The sequence below is a fragment of the Pararge aegeria genome, chromosome 21 (assembly GCF_905163445.1).
Source record: "Pararge aegeria chromosome 21, ilParAegt1.1, whole genome shotgun sequence".
In the NCBI taxonomy this organism is placed as follows: Eukaryota; Metazoa; Arthropoda; class Insecta; order Lepidoptera; family Nymphalidae; genus Pararge; species Pararge aegeria.
Genome location: NC_053200.1, coordinates 11,655,281 through 11,679,952, shown reverse-complemented (window position 1 = coordinate 11,679,952; position 24,672 = coordinate 11,655,281). Strand labels below are relative to the sequence as shown.

At 37.2% G+C, this 24,672-nt stretch overlaps 1 protein-coding gene and 5 non-coding genes across 6 annotated transcripts in view; 3 read left to right on the top strand and 3 right to left on the bottom strand.

Annotated features, from left to right (window-relative positions):
- LOC120633444 (dynein heavy chain 10, axonemal) overlaps nt 1-24,672 on the top strand; it is an 87,457-nt gene that overhangs the window by 21,547 nt on the left and 41,238 nt on the right. Inside the window, exons 29-50 of the mRNA XM_039903652.1 lie at nt 262-420; nt 1,418-1,654; nt 8,584-8,837; nt 9,553-9,701; nt 11,177-11,286; nt 11,824-12,002; nt 12,422-12,617; nt 12,861-12,958; nt 13,027-13,162; nt 13,687-13,773; nt 13,856-13,998; nt 14,253-14,431; nt 14,506-14,688; nt 15,079-15,204; nt 15,637-15,890; nt 16,537-16,725; nt 16,948-17,120; nt 17,765-17,930; nt 18,226-18,384; nt 19,034-19,128; nt 19,705-19,962; nt 20,520-20,679. Of these exons, the coding sequence (XP_039759586.1) occupies nt 262-420; nt 1,418-1,654; nt 8,584-8,837; nt 9,553-9,701; nt 11,177-11,286; nt 11,824-12,002; nt 12,422-12,617; nt 12,861-12,958; nt 13,027-13,162; nt 13,687-13,773; nt 13,856-13,998; nt 14,253-14,431; nt 14,506-14,688; nt 15,079-15,204; nt 15,637-15,890; nt 16,537-16,725; nt 16,948-17,120; nt 17,765-17,930; nt 18,226-18,384; nt 19,034-19,128; nt 19,705-19,962; nt 20,520-20,679 (3,690 nt within the window). The remainder of the gene's footprint in view (nt 1-261; nt 421-1,417; nt 1,655-8,583; nt 8,838-9,552; nt 9,702-11,176; nt 11,287-11,823; nt 12,003-12,421; nt 12,618-12,860; nt 12,959-13,026; nt 13,163-13,686; nt 13,774-13,855; nt 13,999-14,252; nt 14,432-14,505; nt 14,689-15,078; nt 15,205-15,636; nt 15,891-16,536; nt 16,726-16,947; nt 17,121-17,764; nt 17,931-18,225; nt 18,385-19,033; nt 19,129-19,704; nt 19,963-20,519; nt 20,680-24,672) is intronic.
- Nucleotides 2,154-2,226, bottom strand: Trnaa-agc. Its single transcript has one exon. It is a non-coding gene; the product is annotated as a tRNA-Ala (tRNA).
- Trnaa-agc lies at nt 3,592-3,664 on the bottom strand. The gene has a single exon. It is a non-coding gene; the product is annotated as a tRNA-Ala (tRNA).
- Trnaa-agc lies at nt 4,955-5,027 on the bottom strand. The gene has a single exon. It is a non-coding gene; the product is annotated as a tRNA-Ala (tRNA).
- Trnaa-agc lies at nt 6,314-6,386 on the top strand. The gene has a single exon. It is a non-coding gene; the product is annotated as a tRNA-Ala (tRNA).
- Trnaa-agc lies at nt 7,626-7,698 on the top strand. The gene has a single exon. It is a non-coding gene; the product is annotated as a tRNA-Ala (tRNA).

The window sequence follows — 24,672 nt, the reverse complement described above, 5'->3', positions numbered from 1 at the left end:
GATTTTTTTTTAATTTATGCATTATTTTTAAGAGCTTCCTTGGTCTTAAAAATAAAGAATAGAAGTCTTCATTTTGTGAGGCCGTATATTTATTTATTTTGTGACAGCAAAATTTAGATTATTATTTTTATACGGTGTGCCATAAAATTGTATTCATTCACATATTTATTCATAATATTTTTTACCAATCATCTACTGTGTCACTGTTGTAAGGCGAAAAAGGTCACCGTGTATAAAAACGATAAAACTTCTTTATTTCAGTCTCTTCGTACAACGATGAATATGAATATTAAAGGGCTCGAAGACTTCAAACTGGTAATGGCAACAATCACCCATGTCCAACAGCTGACAATCAGCGCGGAAGTGAAGTTTAGGAACATGCAAGAGATCTTTCACATGTTACGGCAACATGGTATTGATGTAAGTAATATTTAACAGACATGAATAGAATTAAATATATGAATTAAAAATTTAAAAAATCCCTGACTTTTAATATAATGTACTTACAGTATTCTACTATCCAAGCCCTTTCGTTTAGTATCGGTATTGAGGGAGTTGTGACAAAATATTTTTCAACATTTTGTGGTGCCGGCCATCTTGGATTTGAATTTTTTCATAGTGTATTCTACTAATCATACCTCTTTCATTTGATACCTATATTGAACTAGTTGTGAACAAATACGTGATCCGCCAATTTTGTGGCAGCAGCCTTTTGGAACCGATTATCATTAAAAATAGCTAAGAACACGTCCGACTCATTCACCTTTCAAACTAACAACAAAACACAAACACTAAATCGAAATCACTCCATTCGTTCAGGAAATACAATGCCACAGACATACACGTCAAACTTATAACACCCCGACGTATTTGCGTCGGGGGTTAAAAATTTTATTTTTCTAATATTAATCCCCGAAGTAAAGGGATTACTAATTTGAAGGAGGTATTATCATACCTACTAGTAACGAAGTTAATATAAAGTTACGTCAAAATGAAGAAGGAGCCATTTTCTCTACCCGAATTTATTAACAATATTATTTAAGGGCACTCGTTAGCACGGAAATCATGAACCTTTAAGGTTAAGCACAGAATTAAGATCATACAGAAACCGTGTACGCGACTAATATTGAAGCATCAAAAACTACTCCACTTTAGTAGTGTTTCGGACAGGCGGCTTCACTTCTTACCATGTAACAATTGACAGTAATTATTTTACCTCTAATGTTCCAAACGTTTACCATAAAATGGGAAAATAGGAAAAAAAATGTGAACTGGCAACACTCCGTGGGTGTGAACTGAGCCATGCGCGGGGCGTTTTCACTGTTATTGGACACAATGCAACATGCAATAATGGCCGAATGAGGGTTCTGTATGTTCTTTACTCTGTGGTTATAAGTTATAAATGATCCTATTTCAGGTGCAAGATGATGATTTGTTATTTGCTAAAAGTTTAGAAGCATCCTGGGGAACCTTGTATCAGACTTCACTGTTCCGAGGTAAAACTCTAGAGCAAACTAAGGAGAAATTCTCCAAGATGAACGTGGTAGAGATATCCAAGTTCCTTAAAGAGTTGGATGACTTTGTGGAAAAGTTTGACAAAGAGGGACCTAGTACAGTTGGAGAAGATTTGGACAGGGGACTATTGCATATGGAGGTAACAGATTGCTTTTTACTGTACATGGCGTCAACATCAGAAACACCCGTTAATAATGTCCCAACGCTGGTATCTTTTTGCCCTTGAATGCAATATCACCTGATGACACCATAAGTGATGATGCAGTCCGAGATGGTATATTAAATTCATAACCCTAACCAGTTGCTATGCAGCATCGTACCGAAATGCTAATGGCTAAAAGTCAAAATAATTATCTACTCAACTAATAAAAAAGCTTTACTATTAATAATAAATGTTAACATATAAAAAAAATAGTAAAAATATGGTAGGTATCGATATACCGATTTCTCTCTTTCTTGTAAGCGATATTTATATTAATTAGCACCCTGTCTTGTATGTTTATTAGATTAAATAATTGTTTTGTTATTTTTACATAACACCACATACCAAAGCCTTTTTAAGAAAAAAATCAGATTAAAAATATCGATAAAATGTCGCCACGCAAATAGCTGGTATGTTTCACATTAAAAAGTTTATTTGGAGGCGCCGGGTATCGATCCCGGTACCTCTCGCATGCTAAGCGAGCGCTCTACCATCTGAGCTACGCCCCCTGTGACAAAAACGTTGAAATTAATTATAACTACAAATTTGCTGTAGTAATATAAAGCGAAAGTAAATTAATCTAACTTGTGCAATGAATGCACGCGACCTTAAAACAGTACAATATCACAGCACAATACTAGTACTACGTTATTACTAGCGGTCGCCGTGACTCCGTCCGCATGAGTCAACCTTATAGGATAGCCATATGATGTCTTGGGCTTAAATTTAAAACTTTTGAAAAGGAACAATTCCGTCAAATCCTTTCGGCCTTACTTTAAAGCTCTCAAAAGTAATATTTTTCCCCGACTTTGCAACATATTCTAATAACATGAACATAACTTCTATTCCTGGTAGCGTGATATAGCCTTTATTAGCCTTCCTCGATTAATGGACTATTCGGCATAAAAATATTTTTCAAATTCGAACTAGTAGTTCCTGAGTTTCAACCAAACAAACTCTTCATCTTAAATAGATTAGTGTAGTTTGTTGGTTTCTCTTTATTTCATGCAGCAACGGCGTTTATGCTGAGAGAATTGTGGCCAAAAGCTAATTATAGTATGATAAGTTTGGTTAAATTAATTAAGTTGAGCATTGCATTGGTTATTATGACAACCTTAACATAATGACCTATTTCTTTCCTATATTGGTTTTTATACATCATTGGTCGCCTGGAGGAGATTTTCTGGATATTGATAAGGCTACTAAATTGTAAACGATATTTTGTCATTGCTTTTTTGTTTTTGTGGTGTAAATACATTAAAAGTATATTTATCCATTTATTAATTCATAATATCGGCGCAGAGTGAACAACGCTGTTTTATTTCTTAGGGTTCAACCTTTAAATTCCTCTATCCTATGCCCAGCTTTGGGACTGGGAATCGTTGTCGAACACGCGCTTCAAATATAAGGTTTTGAAAATAAGGTTCAAACAACATTTTCTACATTTAAATCTTTGAATTTCTTTAATGCAAATTAATAAAAAGGTTTGACTTTACCACTTTTCCGATTAAAGGATTATCCGCTGTATAGAGTAAAGTAAAATTTTCTCGACAGAATAAAATATAAAGTTTCCTCTCACGCAAAATTTGTTATGGGTAAGGTTTTCTTAGTTATTATTAAAATACTTATGTATATAGGGATTACTGATTCAAAATGATGTTTATTATTTTTATGTAGACAACCAATTGCAGGAAATAGTGGGAAATAACTTTTTTTTTTTATTCTTTTTTTAAGGGCTTTTACAGAACAGCTGCATGTCAGCCCTATGGGGAATTACTTTAAACTTAAAAAAAAACTCTTTAAAAATACTGCCAGTATTTTACGCCCACTGTGCGTCGCCACGCTAACGGTCGGTCTGATCAAAAAGTACAGATTGGAGGCGCCGGGTATCGATCCCGGTACCTCTCGCATGCTAAGCGAGCGCTCTACCATCTGAGCTACGCCCCCGATGTGATAGACGTTTAAATTGTATCTACTCATTTTTAAAGTATCGTAAAGCGAAAGTAAAATAATCGTAAAGTTGTGCAATTAATGTAGGCGACCTTAAAACAAAACATATAATATCACTAGCTGACCCGCGCAACTTCGTCTGCATCAAATCGGTTATTATCGGTTTTAATATCTTAAAAAAATCTAGAACCTAATTGCAGCACCACCCAACGGGTCCAGTTTTTTCTCCAAACTATATAATACGCGGCCGGGCAGCCCTCGGCATTTTTCTTGCTTTTAACATTTCTAAACAACCGTCGTAACTTCTAAACAATAGGTCGATTATGAATAATTTAAAGAGGAATTTGCAGGTAAATAATCAATAATACTTATAAAACTATTTATTTGAAAAGTGATAAGATATGAGATGAAATCCTTATCCGATTAATATCATGATGAGGAATTCACTTTTCAAATCCTCAACTATGCCTATCCAAAAAACCGGGTCAATCTAAAACGCGGATTTTGAAAGACAAATGCGGAAAAAATAGCGATGCCATCCTGTGGGAGCTGTTTGCTTTTCCGGGATAAAAAGAAGCATATAAGCTATTCCAGACTAAATGTCTCTGCCAAATTTCCGCCAAGTCGGTTCCTTCGTTTTGGCGTTAAAGCGTAACAAACGTCCATCAATCCATCCCTACATCCACTCTCGCAAACTTTCGCATTTATAATATTAGTAGTATACGCATGCATTCGATCGTTGTTCCATATGCCTTGCGACTCGCTGTTATCTGTGAAGAGTCGTGTCCTTTATCTCCGGCAATATTTATCAGATCTTCATTAAAAATACAAATAAACAATACATGCCTGATAGTATACACTTTCAAAAAAAAAAGAATTATTAAAATCGGTTTAAATTTAACGGAGCTTAAAAATTTCCTCTCATTTCCCGGAAGAAGCTTACTATATAGTATATATATATATGTATACAAAAGGAATATTTTTTCCTGTTTTTGCTACACTTTTCATTGATGCTCCGCTACTATTGATCGTAATGTAAAACTTATAGCCTTCCTCAATAAATGAATTATCCAAGACAAAAAAATCCAATCCAAACCTGTTCCTCAGATTACCACGTTCAACCAAGCAAACTCTTCAGCTTTCTAATATTGTGTGAATTTTTCAAAAAAAAATATAGCCAGAAAGGACTAATGCATTTAAATCTGTTCAGGTCTTGTAAAACAAAGATATCCTGAAAAATTCATCAAAAATCATGCCCTTTTTGGAGTCGTTTCAAAATATAAATTTTGGAGGCGCCGGGTATCGATCCCGGTACCTCTCGCATGCTAAGCGAGCGCTCTACCATCTGAGCTACGCCCCCTGATACAGAGTAAACCAAATAATTGGTACTGTTAACTTGTACAAGCCAGTGAATGTTGTAACGTACGCAGCGAAAGTACGTGACCTTATAAAAAACTGCATTCATTTAGTAACGTCCTTGCCAAACAAATTTTAACAAAACAGCCTCCTTCGGCTGTACGTTTAATTGAAAAAAAAATGCGTATCATTATCCCAGTGGCCGAAATTACATCTTTAGTGCTTTGGAAAATCAACTTCAACAAAAAAATCTAAAGGACAAGAACCCAGATTCATAATGCAAGTCATTAAAAAAAATAATATTGACACGAGGTGGTATTAAAAGAGTCCTTGGTAAGATGCCTACAAAAGAGTTAAAAAAAGAAAATAGCGGGAATACGAAGAAAATAGAAGGACTATTGTATTATGATTTGATTGAGTTTATATTATAATAAAATACTATTAATATTGATAACTATACGACGATAAACTCTACGAGATAAGTATAAAATAACTTTAACCGAAATAAGAGAGGTCCAAACAAAAGCGACAGATTTAAAATTTGTCGCCATTTTTTTAATACGAGCTGCCTCGTACAGTCCACGCCATTTAAGAATATGGAAAAGTATTCAAACCAAGAACGTTTAGTTACTGTTAAAAATACATTACAAAATTTCCTGGGATAACCCTTATAAAATGCAGAATAAGCTTCGCACTAATACTAATATTGGTAGTAAGTTTTACTAGATGAAGAATTATCCTGTTCGTGTAGATAGGTTATACAAAATTTAATTATAAACCATTTTAGCATATACATATAGATGTGAGAGAGACTGAGACAGAGAATATTTTAGGTGTGTCCTATATAGGAAACGTACATTTAAATGCAGATCCCGGGATGAGTACCCTAAAGCGTATAGAGTAATATATTACTCTAGCTTAACCATGTTAATAAAGCTAATTGTGTGTTAGACAAATAAATTAGTACAAATACACACACAATTAGTTTTTTCATACTTCTTTTTTTCTTCTTTTGTACCGGAAGAACAGCGAGGGTATGTTGTTTTTCCGGTATAAAAATAATTATTGTCAATCCGACACTCGTTGTACCGTTGCTGCATGAAAGAAGTACAAACTAAAAAATCCAATCTTGTATTTCTAACAATAATTTGAAGACTCTAGAAGTATGATATTATGTTTTGTTTTAAGATCACGTACATTTATTGCATAAGTTTAAATTAGTTTACTTTCGCTTTATGATAATATATCTACCAATTTGTAGTTATAATTAATTTTAACGTCTTTCACACCGGGGGCGTAGCTCAGATGGTAGAGCGCTCGCTTAGCATGCGAGAGGTACCGGGATCGATACCCGGCGCCTCCAATGTATACTTTTCTTTGGTATTTTCATTCAATGAATCCTATAATTTGGGTATGATAAAAAAATCGCCTCTTTCCACGTTTATGTTCTCGGATGATCATCATTTTGTGAAATCATCAATCTAGAATAGATTGATGATACCGAATATATTGGTATCATCAATATATTTCTAGATTTTTCATATTTTCATCAAAAGCCATTCCTTTCAACTGCTGAACTGAAGGCCTCTCCCAACGGAAGGGAGTTTCGAATTTCAAAATTAATTTATTTCACGTAGGCCTACTTTATAAGCACTTTTGAAACGTCAAGTATGTCTGTTTGTAGGGTAGCGTTGCTGCCAGTTCTCCGTAATATTCACTTAGTCGCCTCGTACGACACCCTCAGGAAGGGCAGGGGTGGTGACAACTGTATTAATGCATAAGCTTAAACAATCTGAAACCCATCTCATCATCATCATTATCATCATTATAATCCATTACCGGCCCACTACAGAGCACGGGTCTCCTCCCACAACAAGGGGTTAAGGCCGTAGTCCACCACGCTGGTCCACAACGCGGACGGGCTACGCACACTTTTGAGAACATTAATAATAAATAAATAAATATACTACGACAATACTGTCATCGCCATCTAGGCCCAAAGTAAGCGTAGCTTGTGTATTGACTATTTTTTTTTATTAATAATATACATAAATACATATAAACACCCAGACACTGAAAAACAATCGTGTTCATCACACAAACATTTTCCAGTTGTGGGGATCGAACCCAGCCTTGGACTCAAAAACAGGGTCGCTGCCCACTGCACTTTAAACTTTTTTTTTTACTCCATTTTTTATTGTTAGACTTTGACTTCTGCTTAGTGATGATAAAATCTAAGATGGTAACAGGCTAACCTGTTAGGGGCATATCAGTTATACCCATGTGGGTTTTTACGCGACATCGCACCGGAACGCTAAATCGCTTAGCGACACGGCCTTTGTCGGTCGGCTTTGTCGGTTGGTAACTGGCCACGGCCGGAATCTCCCACCTAAAAAAAAGGGTTAAGACTCCTTTCCTCACATCTTTTAACTTCACACATCTGCTTCGTCTTGAAGTTTTCGTCGGTTCTCTATATGACTACTTACTCCGTAATATGTTATTTAAATGTCAATGTTCATTTATTTAATACATAAAAATGAACTTGTTCTCGCTTTACGATACTTTAATAAAGAGTAGTTAAAATTTCAACGTCTTTCACATCGGGGGCGTAGCTCAGATGGTAGAGCGCTCGCTTAGCATGTGAGAGGTACCGGGATCGATACCCGGCGCCTCCAATCTGTACTTTTTGAGCGGATCGGTGGCAGTTGGTGTGGGTCACATAGTGATCTAAAATCAAACAAAGCAAATTATATGGCGACTACTGTAATACATAAAAATCGATCGAGCGAATAAAAATACTGAGCTGAAGTTTTGTGGTTATAGCAAAAAAATACCCATAAAAGTTTTTTGTGGGCGCTTCTAAGACCAAGGCGCGTTTGGCCCTCCTTAGGTTTAATTTGGCGAACGATGATATAACTTCACAATTCAACGATTCGCATATCAACGCTTCATAAGTGTCTGTGATAGGCCTATATTAATGAAGAATATTTTGATTATATGTGGGTCAATTAAAACCAATTGAAGCGTTACATCACACATGACATAGGCACATAGTTCGAAGAAAGAATGGACGTTGGGGTCCCAAGGTGCTGGAATGGCAGCCCCGAACTAAGCGCAGCGTTGGTCGACCCCCAACGAGGTGGACAGGCGACATTAAGTGCGCCGCATGTAGCCGCTGGATCCTAGCGGCACAGAACCGTCGAACTTGGAACTCCTTACAAAAGACCTATGTCTAGCAGTGGACGTCTATCGGTTGATATGATGATGATGATGATGATGATGATGATGATGCAGCGTTACATAAAATCCAAAGCCGGAAATAAAATGCTCCAAAAGGTGTAGTCTGTAAAACCCCTTGCTACTACTATTTAGTAAGTTAGTTAAGTTAAGTTAGTTAAGTTAGTTTAGGACATACATTTTAACAGATTTATTGAGTAACTAGCTGTTGCCCGCATTCTTCGTCACCGCATTTTTACAAATCCCGTGGGAACTATTTGTTTACCTGGGGTAAAAAGTAGCCTTTGTTATTCTCTGCCAAAAAGTAATATTTTTACTTCTAGGAATATACTAAATACTTTGATGAGCTTGAATCCAGGAAGAGAGCGCTCCAGCAAGCCGAACAGCTGTTCGACAATCCTCTCGCAGATTTCTCCACGTTCAACCGAGCTAAAACAGACTTCCAAGCTATGGAACAGATATATAAAATTTACAAAGCACAAAAGAACGCGAGGGAGCTGTGGGCTAAGACTTTGTGGGTCAATCTTAATCCACAGGCTTTGGTTGACGGCATCGAGCAGTTTTTCAAGGAATATAGGTGAATTTTATATTGGCCACTAGTTTTTATAGAAAATATACATAAAAATGCGTATAAAAAAGCTTGGATTTCAGTATTTTTAACCCGTATTACCTTTATTTTCCGAATGACTTCTAAAGTTTTATTCAGTTGACGAATATCTAAAGTTCAAGGTTTGAATTATTGTGTTTCTAGGTTTATATTTCGGTTTACTTTATGTTTTTTATGTTTCTTATATCATCCCATCAACTACAGGTTACGGGTCTCCTTCCACAGTGAGAAGGGGTTAAGGCCGTAGTCCACCACGCTGGCCCAGTGCGAATCGGTGGACTCCACACACCCTTGAGAACATTATGGAGAACTCTCAGGCATGCAGGTTTTCTCACAATGTTTTCCGTCAACGTTGAAAAAGTGATATTTTAATAACTTAAAACGCACATAACTTAGAAAAGTTTCAGTGCGCCCTGTGATTCGAACTCGGCCCTCAGAAAGTTAAGTCGAGCTCCTACCCACTGGGCTATCACCACTTACTTCATATTATTTTGATATTTTAAGAAGTAGCGTGTACTTTTTGTTACTTAAAAACGGAAAATAGTTTTATTTATTGAGGTGTTAATTGAATTTGCATGCCATAGAATGGCAGACTGAAACACGGAACATGTTTTGTTATATTGTAAGATCAAATTTTTCAACCTGCAATCACGCAAATAAAGATTTTAATTTGATTTTGTTTTAGGAAGTTAGCGAAAACCGTACGCCTCAGTCCCACCGGCATGATGCTAGATACAAAAATGAAGCAGTTCAAAAATGTTGTTCCACTCATGGTCTCCCTCAAGAACGAAGCAATGCGAGAACGCCACTGGAAGGAGTTAATGTTAAAAACAGGTAGGTGTAGCTGATAAGACAATACTAACTACAATTCGAAGGCCTCCGTGGCGCAGTGGTCTTTTATGTGGGAGTTCCCTGGTCTGATCCCCGGCGGGAACACTTTGGGAATTTTTAATTGCCAGGCAGGCTTCGGACGTGGCTGGTTACCACCCAGCCGACACGATGGCCGCCAAGCGATTAAGCATTGCGGTGCGACGTCGCGTGGAAATCAATTAGGGGTTTATAATATAAACATTAGCCTAGTGGGTAAGGTATCGTCCTTCCTTTCGTGGAGACCTTGTTCGAGCCCTGGCACGTACCAGTGACTATCGTGACGAATTTAAATATCACTTGCAATTAAACGTTGAACGAAAACATCGTCCGGAAACCTGCATGCCTGAGAGTTCTCCATAATGTTCTCAACGGCGTGTGAATTCTACCAATCCGCATTTGGCCAGCGGAAGGAACACACAATGCTTTCCAGCGGCCCGCAGCGGGTTGATAATGGTGGTAATGAAATCATAATAATAAAACAATTTATTCACAGAATTATTAAAAAGTTACAGAAATCATGGGTTTAATATAATTGTCGCACCACTAACAGGTAAGCCCGCTACCTTTTTAGGCTTAAGATTGCATCTTCAATTACCACCAGGTGAGATTGCAGGCAAGGCTTCTCAACAACTCTTTCAATAATAAGTTGATAAGTTGTGGAAAACCACTTGTCCAAAAATAATGATCTTATCATCATTGTCATATCAACCCATTACCGGCCGCCTAAAGGCACGGGTCTCCTCCTACAGTGAGAAAGGTTTAGGCCGTAGACCACCACGCTGGCTAATTGTGGATTGGTGGACTCTTTGAGAACACTACTCGTTACGAAGTCAGGTAACGTCAGGTTTCGTTACGAAGTATGTTTTCACCACTGAAGCAAGTGATATTTGTATTGCTTAAAACGCACATAACTTACAAAAGTTATAGGTGTTTACGCCATTTAATTTTTATAATATGGTCATACACGCACACATGATAACATGATACATATATCCTTCCAAAACTTCCTGTCCCTATCGCATACCCAGGAACAGTAAAGAAGACGCTAATCGCCAATCGCGTCGCCGCCGACAGTTAGTCGACTTCCGATCGCGTTGATAGTAAAACGCCGCTCGCTAATTGCTCGTTCCGCTAAACCGCCTTATTCGGGTCGACCCACGCAAATATAATTATCGTAAATAATACGCCTAAATCCTACCTTTTCTCAACCAAATAAAATTGTGTATGGTGATTGAATCCTATTCAATCACCATACACAATTTCTGCCGAATCAACATCGAAGGAACGCTTGAAGGTCAGTTATAGAATTTTCTGGGTCTTCGTCCTCTCCAGACTCCTTTTATCACCAATTAGTGCGTGCCGGTCCTCCGAAAGTGAAGCTGCTAAAACTTCTTTAAAAGAATATTCAATTAATTTAATATCTACTCCATTTTTTTCAGGTCAAGAATTTGATATGTCACCGGATCGATTTACGCTAGAGAATATGTTTGCAATGGAGTTGCACAAGTATCAAGATGTCGCTGAAGAAATTGTGAACCATGCGATAAAGGTAAATAAATCTGCTAAATTCCCTTAAACACTCAACAACCACTTAGTTCAGCTTCAATAGTTCCCGAAAAAAATGTTTTATAACATTTAAATAAACGTTGAGATAATGACAGACGAAAAAGCAATCAAGTTCAATCTCAAAATTCATTTATTTCAAGTAGGCATAAGCACTTTGGAAACATAAAATGTCTATTTTGTAGTGTTCTATACGAATAGCTATTCAGAAAGCAGATTCCACCGAGGAGAAGCCGACAAGAAACTCAGCAGTACTCTCTGATTACTTTTTTCACCAAAAACGTTTACAATTATTGCGGGAAATACAAGCGGAGCTGTGTTCCAAGCTATCTTATATAAAAAAACCCGACACAGTGAATTGAAACACAGTCGTGAAAAGTCGCTAGTCAAGACTTTTTTTTGATAACCAAAGTATTGGAGTTTTTAAAAAAAAAATTGTCGCGCCATTTTGTGGTAGGCGAGAATTACCTTCGGAACCATTTACTAAAAGCGAATTCTCTAATGATTGATTTCATTGATACAGGAATTAGCAATCGAGCGTGGCGTGCGGGACGTCCAAGAGACATGGGCTAACATTGCGTTCACGGTAGCCAGGCATTTCAACCGAGGTGAAGACCGTGGATACACTCTTAACCCATGCGACGAGATCACTGTCAAAGTTGACGACGATGCTATGGCACTGCAGAGTATGGCAGCATCGCAGTATGTACTTTAGTACTCTTTTAAAATTATAATACCTTTGGGTCACTGAGTCTTTGATATCATATGTTTGTAATACATTAAACAAGAAAATAATTTTGGTATTTTGTAATTCTACGTATTATTTTCATGAATGGCTTCACGCCAATTAAGTGTACTTAGATTTGCGAGTCCAGTTTGCTCACGAACATAATCTGGACACCATTACACCTTGATCGATGACGCTCTTCTGCAAAATCCCTAGCGCTGATCAAAACCACAGGAAGCGCACCGCGCGCCAGTGTTTCTGATAATATTTTATGAACGACAATTTATGGTCATTCTTTGGTTTCTGCGAAGTTTACCTGGTCTATTTATTAGACAGCTCATGTAAAAAAGTTGTTGGTTAAATCGCGTTATCACTAAATTATGTTAACTTACAGGTTCATTGGACCATTTTTGACAGTAGTACAGATGTGGGAGCGACGTCTATCTCTGATATCTGAAGTTATTGAAGAATGGTTGGCGACCCAAAGGAAATGGCTTTATCTAGAAGGGATTTTCGTGGGAGGTGACATTAGGGTTCAATTGCCCGAGGAGGCAAAGAAGTTTGATGATATTGACAAGGCCTTTAGAAAGGTATTTTTTTATCATTAAATACACATTAAAATAACGGAGAGATGAAAACGTGATAATAATAACACCTTTATAACATCATCTCATAATGGTACAGGTTGATGTGACTATTTTCGCACTTCAGAACGCTTTCATAGTAGGGAGAGCTTAAGAGCATAGATGACGATGAGCATTGACGGTTCTTTGTTAAGGAATATTGTCAGGTGTTCTTGGTATACCAACCTTATAATATTGTTGACTTTTCAGATAATGTTGGACACTGCAAAACGACTAAACGTAGTTGATTGCTGCATAATAAGCGGTAGGCTAGAAGAATTCATCAATTTAGGATTGGGTCTCCAGAAGTAAGTACAAAAATTGCACTTGAGATAACTCAATCACTTTCTTATAATACTTAATGTTATGTTTTCAGATGTCAAAAGTCACTTAACGATTATTTAGATTCGAAAAGGCGAATCTTCCCAAGATTTTTCTTTATTTCAACCGATGAGCTTTTGTCCATACTTGGAAGCAGCGAATGTAGTTGCGTACAGGAGCATATGATCAAGGTCAGGAGCATTTCATATCTTTAAACAAGATCCTAGATTTTGTTATTATTATAAGGATTTTTAAAGCACGGGTGCTGGTAGTCGCGGTGTCGAAGTTTTGAAAAAAAGTTTTTTTTCTGCGCGACTTCTCAGATGTGCCAGCGATAGACATTAAATTCGAAACATCAAAATATTATAAATATGATATTAAACCAACAAATTAGAGAACTTATCCCAATAAGGCAAGGAATTGTTTGTTTATCTTAAATAACGTATACGTGTCACTGCTTTCGCGTATTTAAGCGATACACGCAATAATATTTTCCTGATGTTTCTAAATTAATTCGAAAAGCTTTCGCACAAGACGACTCATTTCAGTTCCCAAACAGTAATATTTACGAAAGTTAATGAATAATTAAAATCCTTTCAACTTTTTTTAAGCTTTGCCTTTGAAAGGTTGTTGATTAAATTACAAAAGTCCGTATTTTGTACAGTTAAATGCTTTGCATTTTAAAGACCGTGTGAATTTTCAAATGTATTTTCAGATGTTTGACAATATTCGAGCCTTAGATTTGTACGTTGACCACACAAATCGTCCAGTGGCCGCAAAAATGATATCTGCTGAAGGAGAGGTTAGTAACCAAAATGTTTGATAGAAATCTAAATTAAAATTTTCATACTTAGATTTAAAATATTATACTTATTCTTATGCAGATTATGGATTTGCGATATGTTGTGTACACAGAAGGAAGGGTTGAAGATTGGATGAATTTGGTTCTAACTGAAATGCGCAGCACCAACAAGTTTATAACTAAAAAAGCTATATTCTATTATGGCAAGAATTGGAAGACCCCCAGGTAGTTTCCTATAAACAGTAAAGGTATCTGTAAGGTTGTATTCGTTTTCTTTATACTGGTATAATATAAGCCGTACACAAAGCTTCCGAGATTTTCCCTGATTTCTCACTCGGAGTTTGAATCAATTGTCTAGATGTCGTCAATCAGGTATATTTAGGGTAATGTCTATCATTGAAATATCATAGCCAATGACTTACCCACTAAGAATATGAGTTGTTTTCTACCTAAAAACCTTCATAAATTCATTTCTGTAGAACGGATTGGATAATGGAGTACCAAGGGATGGTTTGTCTTGCTGCTAATGGCGTTTGGTGGACCGCGGAGACGGAGGAGACCTTCATAAGGATCAGGAATGGGAACAAAAGAGCGATGAAGGAACATTTGCAACAACAGAATGAGCAGTTAGATGGGCTCGTAGTTAAAGTTAGGCAAGGTAAAACTAAATTTTGGATTTTTTTAAACAAATGATACATCTTCGCTCTTGATGATAATTTGCCTTTGTTATAGATTTAACCTCCAACGATCGACTCAAGTTCCGAACGATTACAACCATAGATGTTCACGCACGCGATATTATAGAAGGCTTCGTGCGTGACAACGTCACTGAAGCCGCCGAGTTTGAGTGGGAAAGCCAACTTAGATTTTATTGGCAGAAAAAAGATGACAACCTATGGATTAAACAGTGTACAGGTAAGTGTCGCTGAACTGTTGTCGATTTCCTTATTCGCTGTAGTTAAAGATCTATAGGTTTAGTTTACCTAACCACTGTACGGCTCGTCTTCTATACAGACATTTTACTAGTATAAGTATCAATTACTTTAGCCCGAGTATCAAAACTTCAGAGCTTTAGTTCATCTATATATAAAATACAAGCGGTCTTAATGCATATTTATGAAAATAATGTCCCTGATACGGAATTAACTGAAAGAAGGAGCACTAAGTCTATTATTATCTGTCATTATAAAGCAAAGCCATTGACGATTTAGAAGTCATTAATCCTACCATGGGTCACAACGAAGTAGTTCTTGAAAATGGTATGTTTTTTTGTGTGAATAACGCAAATTCTAATTCAATTTGCAGGGTTATTCGAATATGGATACGAGTACATGGGCTTGAACGGTCGCCTTGTGATTACACCATTGACTGATCGCATATACCTCACCATCACACAGGCTCTTACTATGCAACTTGGTGGAGCTCCTGCCGGTACTTATGATTTTTCATCATCATCAGAGAAGGCCTGTTTCTAAGGCTTCCTCTCTTAGAACAGATATGGATATAGCGAGCACGTTAAACTGTACTATTGGAGTTCAATGAGAAACTCCAACAAGAAGCATTCAGCAGAGTGAATTTAAACATCTTGGCATGGAACTTTTTTGATTTTTTGATTTTTTTAATTTTCTCTGAATATACAAATGTGCCGCCGAGCTATTAAGTATTCCAATACGATGCCGGGTGCTAAATTGTGGTAATTTAAAATAACAATCTTAAACTCTTTATTATTATGCTGTTTCTTCTATAAGAGAGTACGCGAGTTTCCAGGAAATAAATTAGACTCATGATAATGAGTGCAAAACTAGTTTCCCGGAATAAAAATGGGCTTAGAGTTTACAGATTGATATTGAGATAACTTTACAGGCCCTGCTGGTACTGGAAAAACTGAAACAACAAAGGATCTGGCAAAAGCCTTAGGTTTACTATGCGTTGTAACGAATTGCGGCGAAGGCATGGACTTTAGAGCAGTTGGTCAAATTTTAGCTGGCTTGTGCCAGTGCGGAGCTTGGGGTTGCTTCGATGAATTCAACCGCATCGATATATCGGTTTTGTCGGTCATATCGACGCAATTGCAATGTATACGAAGCGCTTTGCTGATGAAATTGAAGCGGTTTACCGTAAGACCACCTTTATATTGATTATTTGCATAATATAATTGAATTTAAATTAACAAGCGTGGCACTGGATTTTCTTTAACATTTATTCACGAACTTGGACGGGGCCCTAGATACAGTTAAAGATCTAAGTATAGATATTAATAAACCAATGATGGCAATAAACGATGGACGTTGAGGTTCCACGATGCTGGATTTGCGACCCCGCACAGGTTAACGCAGCTAAGGGTCAATTCCCACTAAGTAACTCCCAAAAACCACTCCCAAAAACTTTAAACATTGCCTTTACAAACATCAAGTATGTTTAGCGTTGCAGCTAACTGCATGATTCAGTAACTGTCGAACAAGTTGCCAAATGTTCTACAAAACGCCCAACTTGACAGCAAAATACAGCAAACATTTGAAAAGTTTCTGGGTGCTTTGGGCTAGAGAATTTTGGTGATACTGTGTACTGTGATATTTTTCGAGTGAGGGAGCTATTATCCTGCCTTGTATGAAGATGTCTTATAACGGCACATAGCTGTCAATCGAAAGTACAACGTATAACTTCAGAGCCACGTATTTTCGATAACACTTAGCAGGTCGTTACATATTGTTGCATTTATGTACCATAAACATTTGTGATAGCCTAAGCTCCTTTTTCTCTCAGTTTGAAGGTCAAGAGATCGCAATGGATAGTAAAGTGGGCATCTTTATCACTATGAATCCTGGATACGCTGGTCGAACGGAATTACCAGAGTCCGTAAAAGCTCTGTTTCGTCCAGTCGTATGCATCCTTCCGGACTTGGAAATGATCTGTCAGATATCTCTGTTTTCTGATGGTTTTCTCACCGCTAAGGTATGGATGACTCCTGTTTCTTCTTGTTGAAATATGCTAGCCACTTACAATTTTGTCTTGCAACATCAAATGCGGTCTGCGGAGCATCGAGAGGGAAATCTGCGTTAGGTTTATTTTTGATATTCCGCGCATGCTGAGACACCCATAATGTTCGATGTGGTGGCTATACATATTCACTTTAACTTATTATTAAATCTGTAATGACACAGACGTATGTCTTAGGTATTAGCCAAGAAAATGACAGTCCTATACAAAGTGGCCCGTGAGCAACTCTCGAAACAGTCTCACTACGACTGGGGACTGAGAGCTCTGACAGCTGTGCTTAGGATGGCTGGAAAGCTAAGGAGAGATTCCCCCGGACTAAGCGAAATAATGGTGCTCATGAGAGCCCTGAGGTAAGATTTCATCTTCATTGGATAACTATCTAAGACAATTGTTATTTCCAACACTATGGGATAGCAATAAGCACGACCTAGGTGGATAAGGTAAATTTATAGACAAGATATTAAAAAGTTTCGTACTCCAAAAATCACTTGGCAGAGATAGCTATTATGCAATGAGCTCGCGTTTAGTATTCTACTTTTTTCTTCATGATTGAATTCATTTTAAGTCCTAAGCTTTTGATTTCACCGTAATAACTGTAACTAAACTAGTTCCTAACAAAGATCTCTCCGTAGGGTTTCATAATTTCTTAGATAATACTGGGAGGTGAACATTCAGAGGCCCCCACCTTGTTGTCCCATAAGAACTCAAGACTTTTAATGCGTTAGAAGCAACGAGTTCACAAGACCAGATTTCCTTAAATGGCATAAAATAGTATCTAGATAACCACTAGATCCTATTATCAACATCATGTCTCCTTCACATAATTTCATTCAATGCATCATAGCATATTCAACTTCATCTCCCTACTTTAGGCATTCATATCTCCGTTAAACGGCATAGTGGTAGTTGCGAGCTTCACCACACACAGCGCAACGGTGGACTGCTACCCGATCTCGGACTGAAAACAAGTTCGATAATTATATTTTTTTACCAGGGATATGAATCATCCAAAATTTGTATTCGAAGATGTACCACTATTTCTGGGTCTCATTAAGGATCTTTTCCCTGGACTGGAGTGTCCGCGTGTTGGGTATCCAGATTTTAATTCGGCGGTCGTGGAAGTTTTGGAGAAGGATGGATATATTGTGCTTGCTCATCAGGTATTTAATTTATATATTTTTTATTACATTATTATGCCAAGTGTAGAACCAACTGCAGCTAATGACAATGGCACACGCTGTTGATGGGTGCCAAGGATGTTTTTCGTTCTGAGGGGAAATGGCAACTTTATTAATATTCTGATCTGCCGTCACCAGAGCCTTGAGTTACGATCAATTACAAGATACTTGCTAAGATCAAGACGTTGTTGGCTACGTTGGTTTTGGATACAAAAGTGCATGCAGTTTTATTAATATCAGTCTCAGTTTTACTGATAACATTAAATAATTTTTGCAGGTAGACAAAATAGTCCAAATGTACGAAACCATGATGACAAGACATTGTACCATGCTGGTAGGTCCTACGGGGGGTGGGAAAACTATTATTTACCAAACCCTTGTCAAAGCGCAGACTACCCTTGGCCTGCCCACGAAGGTCACTATTGTAAATCCTAAGGTACGTGATTCATTTTTAAAAGCTTCTTTTATGCTCAGGCGGGTCTAAGAAACGACTGTAATAATATTTCTAGAGCAAAAATTACATCTTATATTTTGATATACGCAAGAATACAGATTAAAATCATCAGATATCATACTAAGTCGTAAACATCCATCTCACCTTTTTACCATAGAACCTTAATCTGTGCAATCCACGTGGTTGATATACAATGGACGTGCACGAAGTGCTTTGCATCTGATTCGCACTTTTTACTGTTTCCATTACCTATAACATGAGCATATACATATATATTTAAAAAAAATCCACGGTACCACTCTACCCTATAAAACAGCTTATTCAAAAACTTAAGCTCGGGTGGACCTAATAAATGATGTTTTCTAGTGCAAAACTAACATATTTACTCTGTTATTTCACAAGAATAAAAAATTACTGGATATGACCACAAGTCATAAACATCCTAGATGCATTTAAATAATGTTATTCTTGCTTTAATGTTAAAAAGTTTTTCTCATATACGTGCAATACGAGAGAACTGAAATAAAGGCAATAATAGTAAAGAGTGTGTAATAAAATTTAACTAAAGCGAAAAACTGGCACCCTGCCTACAAAAACCAACAGCCAGGTAAAGTGGAGTGTAATATTCCAGGCATGCTCCGTAATTGAGTTGTATGGCATTCTCGATCCAGTTACCCGAGATTGGACTGACGGTCTCTATTCGAAAATATTCCGGGAAATGAACAGGTAATACCAAATATTCAATAAAATCTCAACGCAACACAATTTTAAATTAACTTAATACATACACATTTTATTCTCAATTTAATTTTATGCAGTCCATGCAGTCCATTTGCTTGCACATTTTTTATGAAGTCATTTTTAACGAAAGTCAAGCGAGCCGATAAATGGATTTTACCTACGCAACATCACTATCCCTATATAACTTTAGCCCCGGTTGAACCTTTCCTCTTTAGCAGACTCAGCCGGTTAACCTGAAGTCTAATATTTTTTTGTCCAGTGCATTCCAAATTACGGTATAAGTTCCATAAATTAGATAAAGGTGATGAATAATATCATATTATATTCTCATGGGGCGTACCCAGCTTGTAAGATTTTTTTAAGTCAAATCGTGCGCGGCTGTTTTGTGAAAAAAAATTTGAGGCCCCTCTATAATCGGTACTGAAGCCAAAACTTTTTTATGCCCATGTGACTTAAACATTGGCACTGTGAGTTAGTGAAGTATCAAGTGGCTACTGAGGCTTTTTCACAAGGGATGATTAATTGTAAGACTCTTTCTAATCTCTTTCTTTAAAATTGAAGACCCGCAGATAAAGACGAGCGCCGGTACTCCATGTTCGATGGTGATGTGGACGCCCTTTGGATTGAAAACATGAATTCAGTGATGGACGACAACAAACTGTTGACCCTGGCAAATGGCGAGCGGATCCGACTGGCCCCATATTGCGCCTTGTTATTCGAAGTTGGAGACCTCAACTATGCGTCACCAGCTACTGTTTCTAGAGCTGGCATGGTCTTCGTTGACCCGAAGAATCTTGGATATCAGCCGTATTGGGATAGGTAAGTTCTATGTTTGCTCTAAATTCTAAAGTGTCGAAGCCTCTCCCAAAATTGCGGAGTGCGAAGAAACCAAAAGCAAGCAGGTGCGTTAGAATTAGGCTCCTCAAACCCCATACCATAGTTTGACTACCCTCGTGCCTCGGTAGACTTCGTTAAGCCTGGTCCAGATATGTAACATTTGCCAGTCATGATATGCAGTTCATATACGCCGCACTGATACAATACCGTTAATACAGCACCGTTACATGGCAAATCACTTTTTGACGGATCATCCACAGAGACCTGACATAACTGGACACGGTAGTCAATCTCCAGAAAGATTTTACTAAGAGTTTCTTAGTAAAATTAGTAACTCGGAGATCAGGACCTCATGATTGGCCGTCAAACGTTCGAACCACAAAAAAAAGGTATCACTGATGAGACACGAAGCTTGTGAGAGAACGAAATTAAATTTATATATTTCAAAAATTAAATTCTTGCTACGACAGAAGAAGCCCGCGTTCTGCAGGAGTGAACAATAATAGTCTACAAATGATGACCTAAGTGTTATGTTTTAGGTGGATTCGAGGTCGCAATAATGAGGAGGAACGCGAACAGCTAGCGGGGCTGTTCGAGCACTATGTTCCGGGCGCTATCAACTACATCGTATTCGGCATGTTCGGGCTCCAGCAACAAACGCCTCTGAAGACCATTGTGCCACAGACGCCGCTTAATTTGGTAATATATAACTATATATACTTTTATATATATAATATTTTTGGACCTACCAATGCATAAGTTTAAAGAATGTATTAAAACACATTTATTACAGCGAGGTTATTATACAATTGATGAGTTTGTTAATGGCATGGTTGCTTGGAAGCATCCAGCTCCGCTTTCATCTCTCACGAGATAGAAAAATGAATGTTAAAATGTAAAATGTAAATTATTGATGTTGGAAAAGAGCAACTGCTGAGTTTCTTGCCAGCTACTTCTCGGTAGAATCTGCCTTCCGAACCGGTGGTAGAGTCACTACACACGGACAGATTTGACGTTTCAAACGTGCTTGTATTAGGCCTACTTGAAATAAATGAATTTTGAATTTTGAATTTATTGTTATGTATACTGTTTTTACAAAAATTATATTGTACCAATGTTAAACGATTATTTGAACACTTCTGTCTATCATACCGATAATAAGAAGACTAAGCTTAAGCAGTTTCATAGTAGATTAGCCAGTATCGTGAACAAGAACAAATGTTACGTCATAGATTTTTACATTCAATCGACAAACAGTGCATGATGATATAGAGTGCACGTGTAGTATTCCTTGTTCATTAATTGACGACCCAAAAACACTAACTTTGGAAGGTGCGAATAATTTCAATATAATATCGTTCAATATACGAAGTATTAATAAAAATCTCGATAACTTTCTCATATTTGTTACACAACTAGGAGTGCACCCAGATATTATGATTTTTACGGAATGCTGGTGCAATGACTCTACTATTCCTCCGCATATTGATGGCTATAATGTGTATTTCACAAATCGTAGTTTTAACCAAAATGTCATGATGTACATTAAGTCAGATATTCAATCATATGTCTGTGAAATAAATATAAAGGAAGCGAATTGTCTGTCCGCAAGGATTGGTAATATGACTATTCTCGGTATATACAGACCATATTGTTTTAAAGAAATTCAGCCCTTTATAGAATCTCTGGATACGGTCTTAACAACTACCCGGTCTCGTAATATTATTTTAACCGGTGACATAAATATTGATACACTCAACATTAGTAATAAAATTACCTCTGATTACCTAGATTTATTAGGGTCCCATGGTCTTATCTCTGCAGTTAACGTGCCAACGCATGGAAAAACATGCCTTGACCATTTCATGACCAGACTAGTAGGAACTTCTAAATGCCATGTTTTGATTACAGACATAACAGATCATCTACCCCTACTACTTTCAATTCAAGGATCCCCAATACAACGAAAAATTGACCAGGGTTCATACACTAGGACCAAAATTGACTATGACGGAATTAAAAATAGCTTAGAGCATTATGACTGGTCTGCTTATTTATCTATTAGGGATGCAAACGAAGCAGCACAAGAACTTACCAATATACTACAAAAAATTATCCTTAAGTTTACTGATACCTTTATAGTATCGAAAAGAAAAAGGCCACTTAAACCGTGGATCACGTATGGTATAATCAAATGTTTTAAAAAACGGGATCGACTACATTTAATTGCAAAAACAAATCCTGAAAATGGGGAACACAAGTTAAAATATATAAACTACAGAAATATGTGTAAAGAAATTGCTAAAAAATTAAAAATAAACTACTACCAAAATAGACTCCGGCAACACAATGGAAAGAATAAACCTACCTGGGATATACTTAAAGAAATATGTCAGTTAACCTCTCAAAAAACCACAGCTTTCGATTTATTTGGTTTAACTCCAAACCCAAAAGAATCACTAGATATAGTTCACAGTTTTTTCACTAGCGTAGGAAGTTCACTTGCCGATGAAATATTAAATAATATAAATAAATCTGAAGAACACATAGTTTCTCTACAAAAAACATGTGCCCATAAAGGGAATTCAATGATGCTAAGCCCTACAGATCCAAAAGAAATTAAAGGTATTACCTAAAAATACACTGTGCCCCTGGTGATGATGGTGTATCCTCTGGACTTTTGAGAAAGTTTCATGACATCTTATGCTTCCCTATTGACCATCTTTGTAATCTTAGTTTAACATCAGGAACCTTTCCATCAATATTCAAGCAAGCTATTATTATCCCAATTTACAAGAGTGGTGATAAAATGACTGTATCCAACTATAGGCCCATTTCGCTTTTAAAAGTACTAAGTAAGGTATTAGAAAAGGTAGTTAATAACAGACTGTTGAGCTATCTGGAAAACCATAACCTGATATCAAACAATCAATACGGTTTCCGGACGAAAAAGTCCACCGAGGATGCTGTAATATGTTTATCAAATATTGCAACCAAGCACATGGACCAGAGACTCAAATGCCTAGCAGTATTTCTAGACCTCAAAAAAGCGTTTGATACTGTTTCAATACCTCTACTTCTACGGAAAATGGAGTGCCTTGGCATACGGGGAACGCCACTGACATGGTTTAAGGACTACCTTAAAGGAAGAAGCCAAACAGTCAAAGTTTTGGACTACACTAGCAACACCCAGAAAGTAACACACGGTATACCTCAAGGGAGCACGCTAGGCCCTACACTTTTTTTGATATATGCCAATGAAATGTGTGATTTAGAATTGGATAACGCCCAAATATTTGCGTTTGCCGATGACACTGCCATAATATTTCATGGAAGAACATGGGAAGAGACCCGCAAGACAGCTGAAAAAGGACTAGCGAAGATTAGAAAAACACTGGAAAACAATTTACTTACTATAAATGCCCAAAAAACTAAATACATTTGCTTTAGCATCAGGCCAGCTACCCAACCGCCTACAAATTTCACACTCAAATTGCACTCTCTTCAGTGTACCACATTGGAATTCCCACCAAATGACTGCTCCTGTGCAATTCTCGATAAAGAGTCTTCCATGAGGTATCTAGGAGTAATAATCGATGAAAATCTAAACTGGCACCCCACATTACAGCCCTTTCTAATAGAGTCAGAAGACTTATTCCAGTATTTAGAAACCTCCGTGATATTGTCGATAATAAATTGATTACACTGGTTTATAAAGCGCTGTGCCAATCTCTTCTGATCTATTGCATATCAGCTTGGGGAGGAGCCGCTACCACGCATATGACTGAGGTGGAAAGAGCTCAAAGAGCTATTATAAAGGTCATGCTTACTAAGCCCCGCAGATTTCCTACAACTGAACTTTATACAATTTCCAAACTTCTTACAGTAAGGCAACTGTATATCCTACGTAGTATTACACGGTACCACCGGACCTATCGAATCCAATCTATTAAAATTTCTCCCCGTCGTCGACCTACAATACATATTCCTCGAACAAACAGTGCATTTGCGTCAGTTTTTGTACTTAGGGCCATTTTTATATAAAAACATTAATAAAAAACTAAAAATAACACATTTAAATAATTACAATGTTACAAATAAACTGAAGAATATGCTGAGTCATCTAAATTATCAAGATACCGAAAATATAATTCGTTCGTTAAGGTAAATTAACTAAATATGTATAATATTTTATTGAATATTAATTTGAATAAATAATAAATAATCACCCACACACATGCACGCACACACACACAAACTACACACACACACACACACGCATGCTCGCACACACACTTATGTACGTATTAAATACGGGCACAGCACATATGGGAAGACACTGACCCCCAAGACACGGGATATCCTAGTTTGGGGGTCCAGGGTAATTTTAGAAAAAACATTGTACTTCTAAGCAAATAAAAACTTATTATTATTATTATTATTATGTTATTTAGCATAATAATATAGCCGTGTGGCGACGGATGATCAGAATACAGTTGTCACCACCCCTCCTCTACCTGTGAGTGTCGTACGAGGCGACTAAGGGAATATAGCAAACACGGAACGGGCAGCAGCGTTCTCATTGCCAAATCACTAACCCTTCGGATTTGGGAAAGGCCATTTGTCCAGCAGTGAAGTGTTACAGGCTGATGAAGCGCGCGTCCTTAATCAAAGTCGTAAACTCCCCTCTCG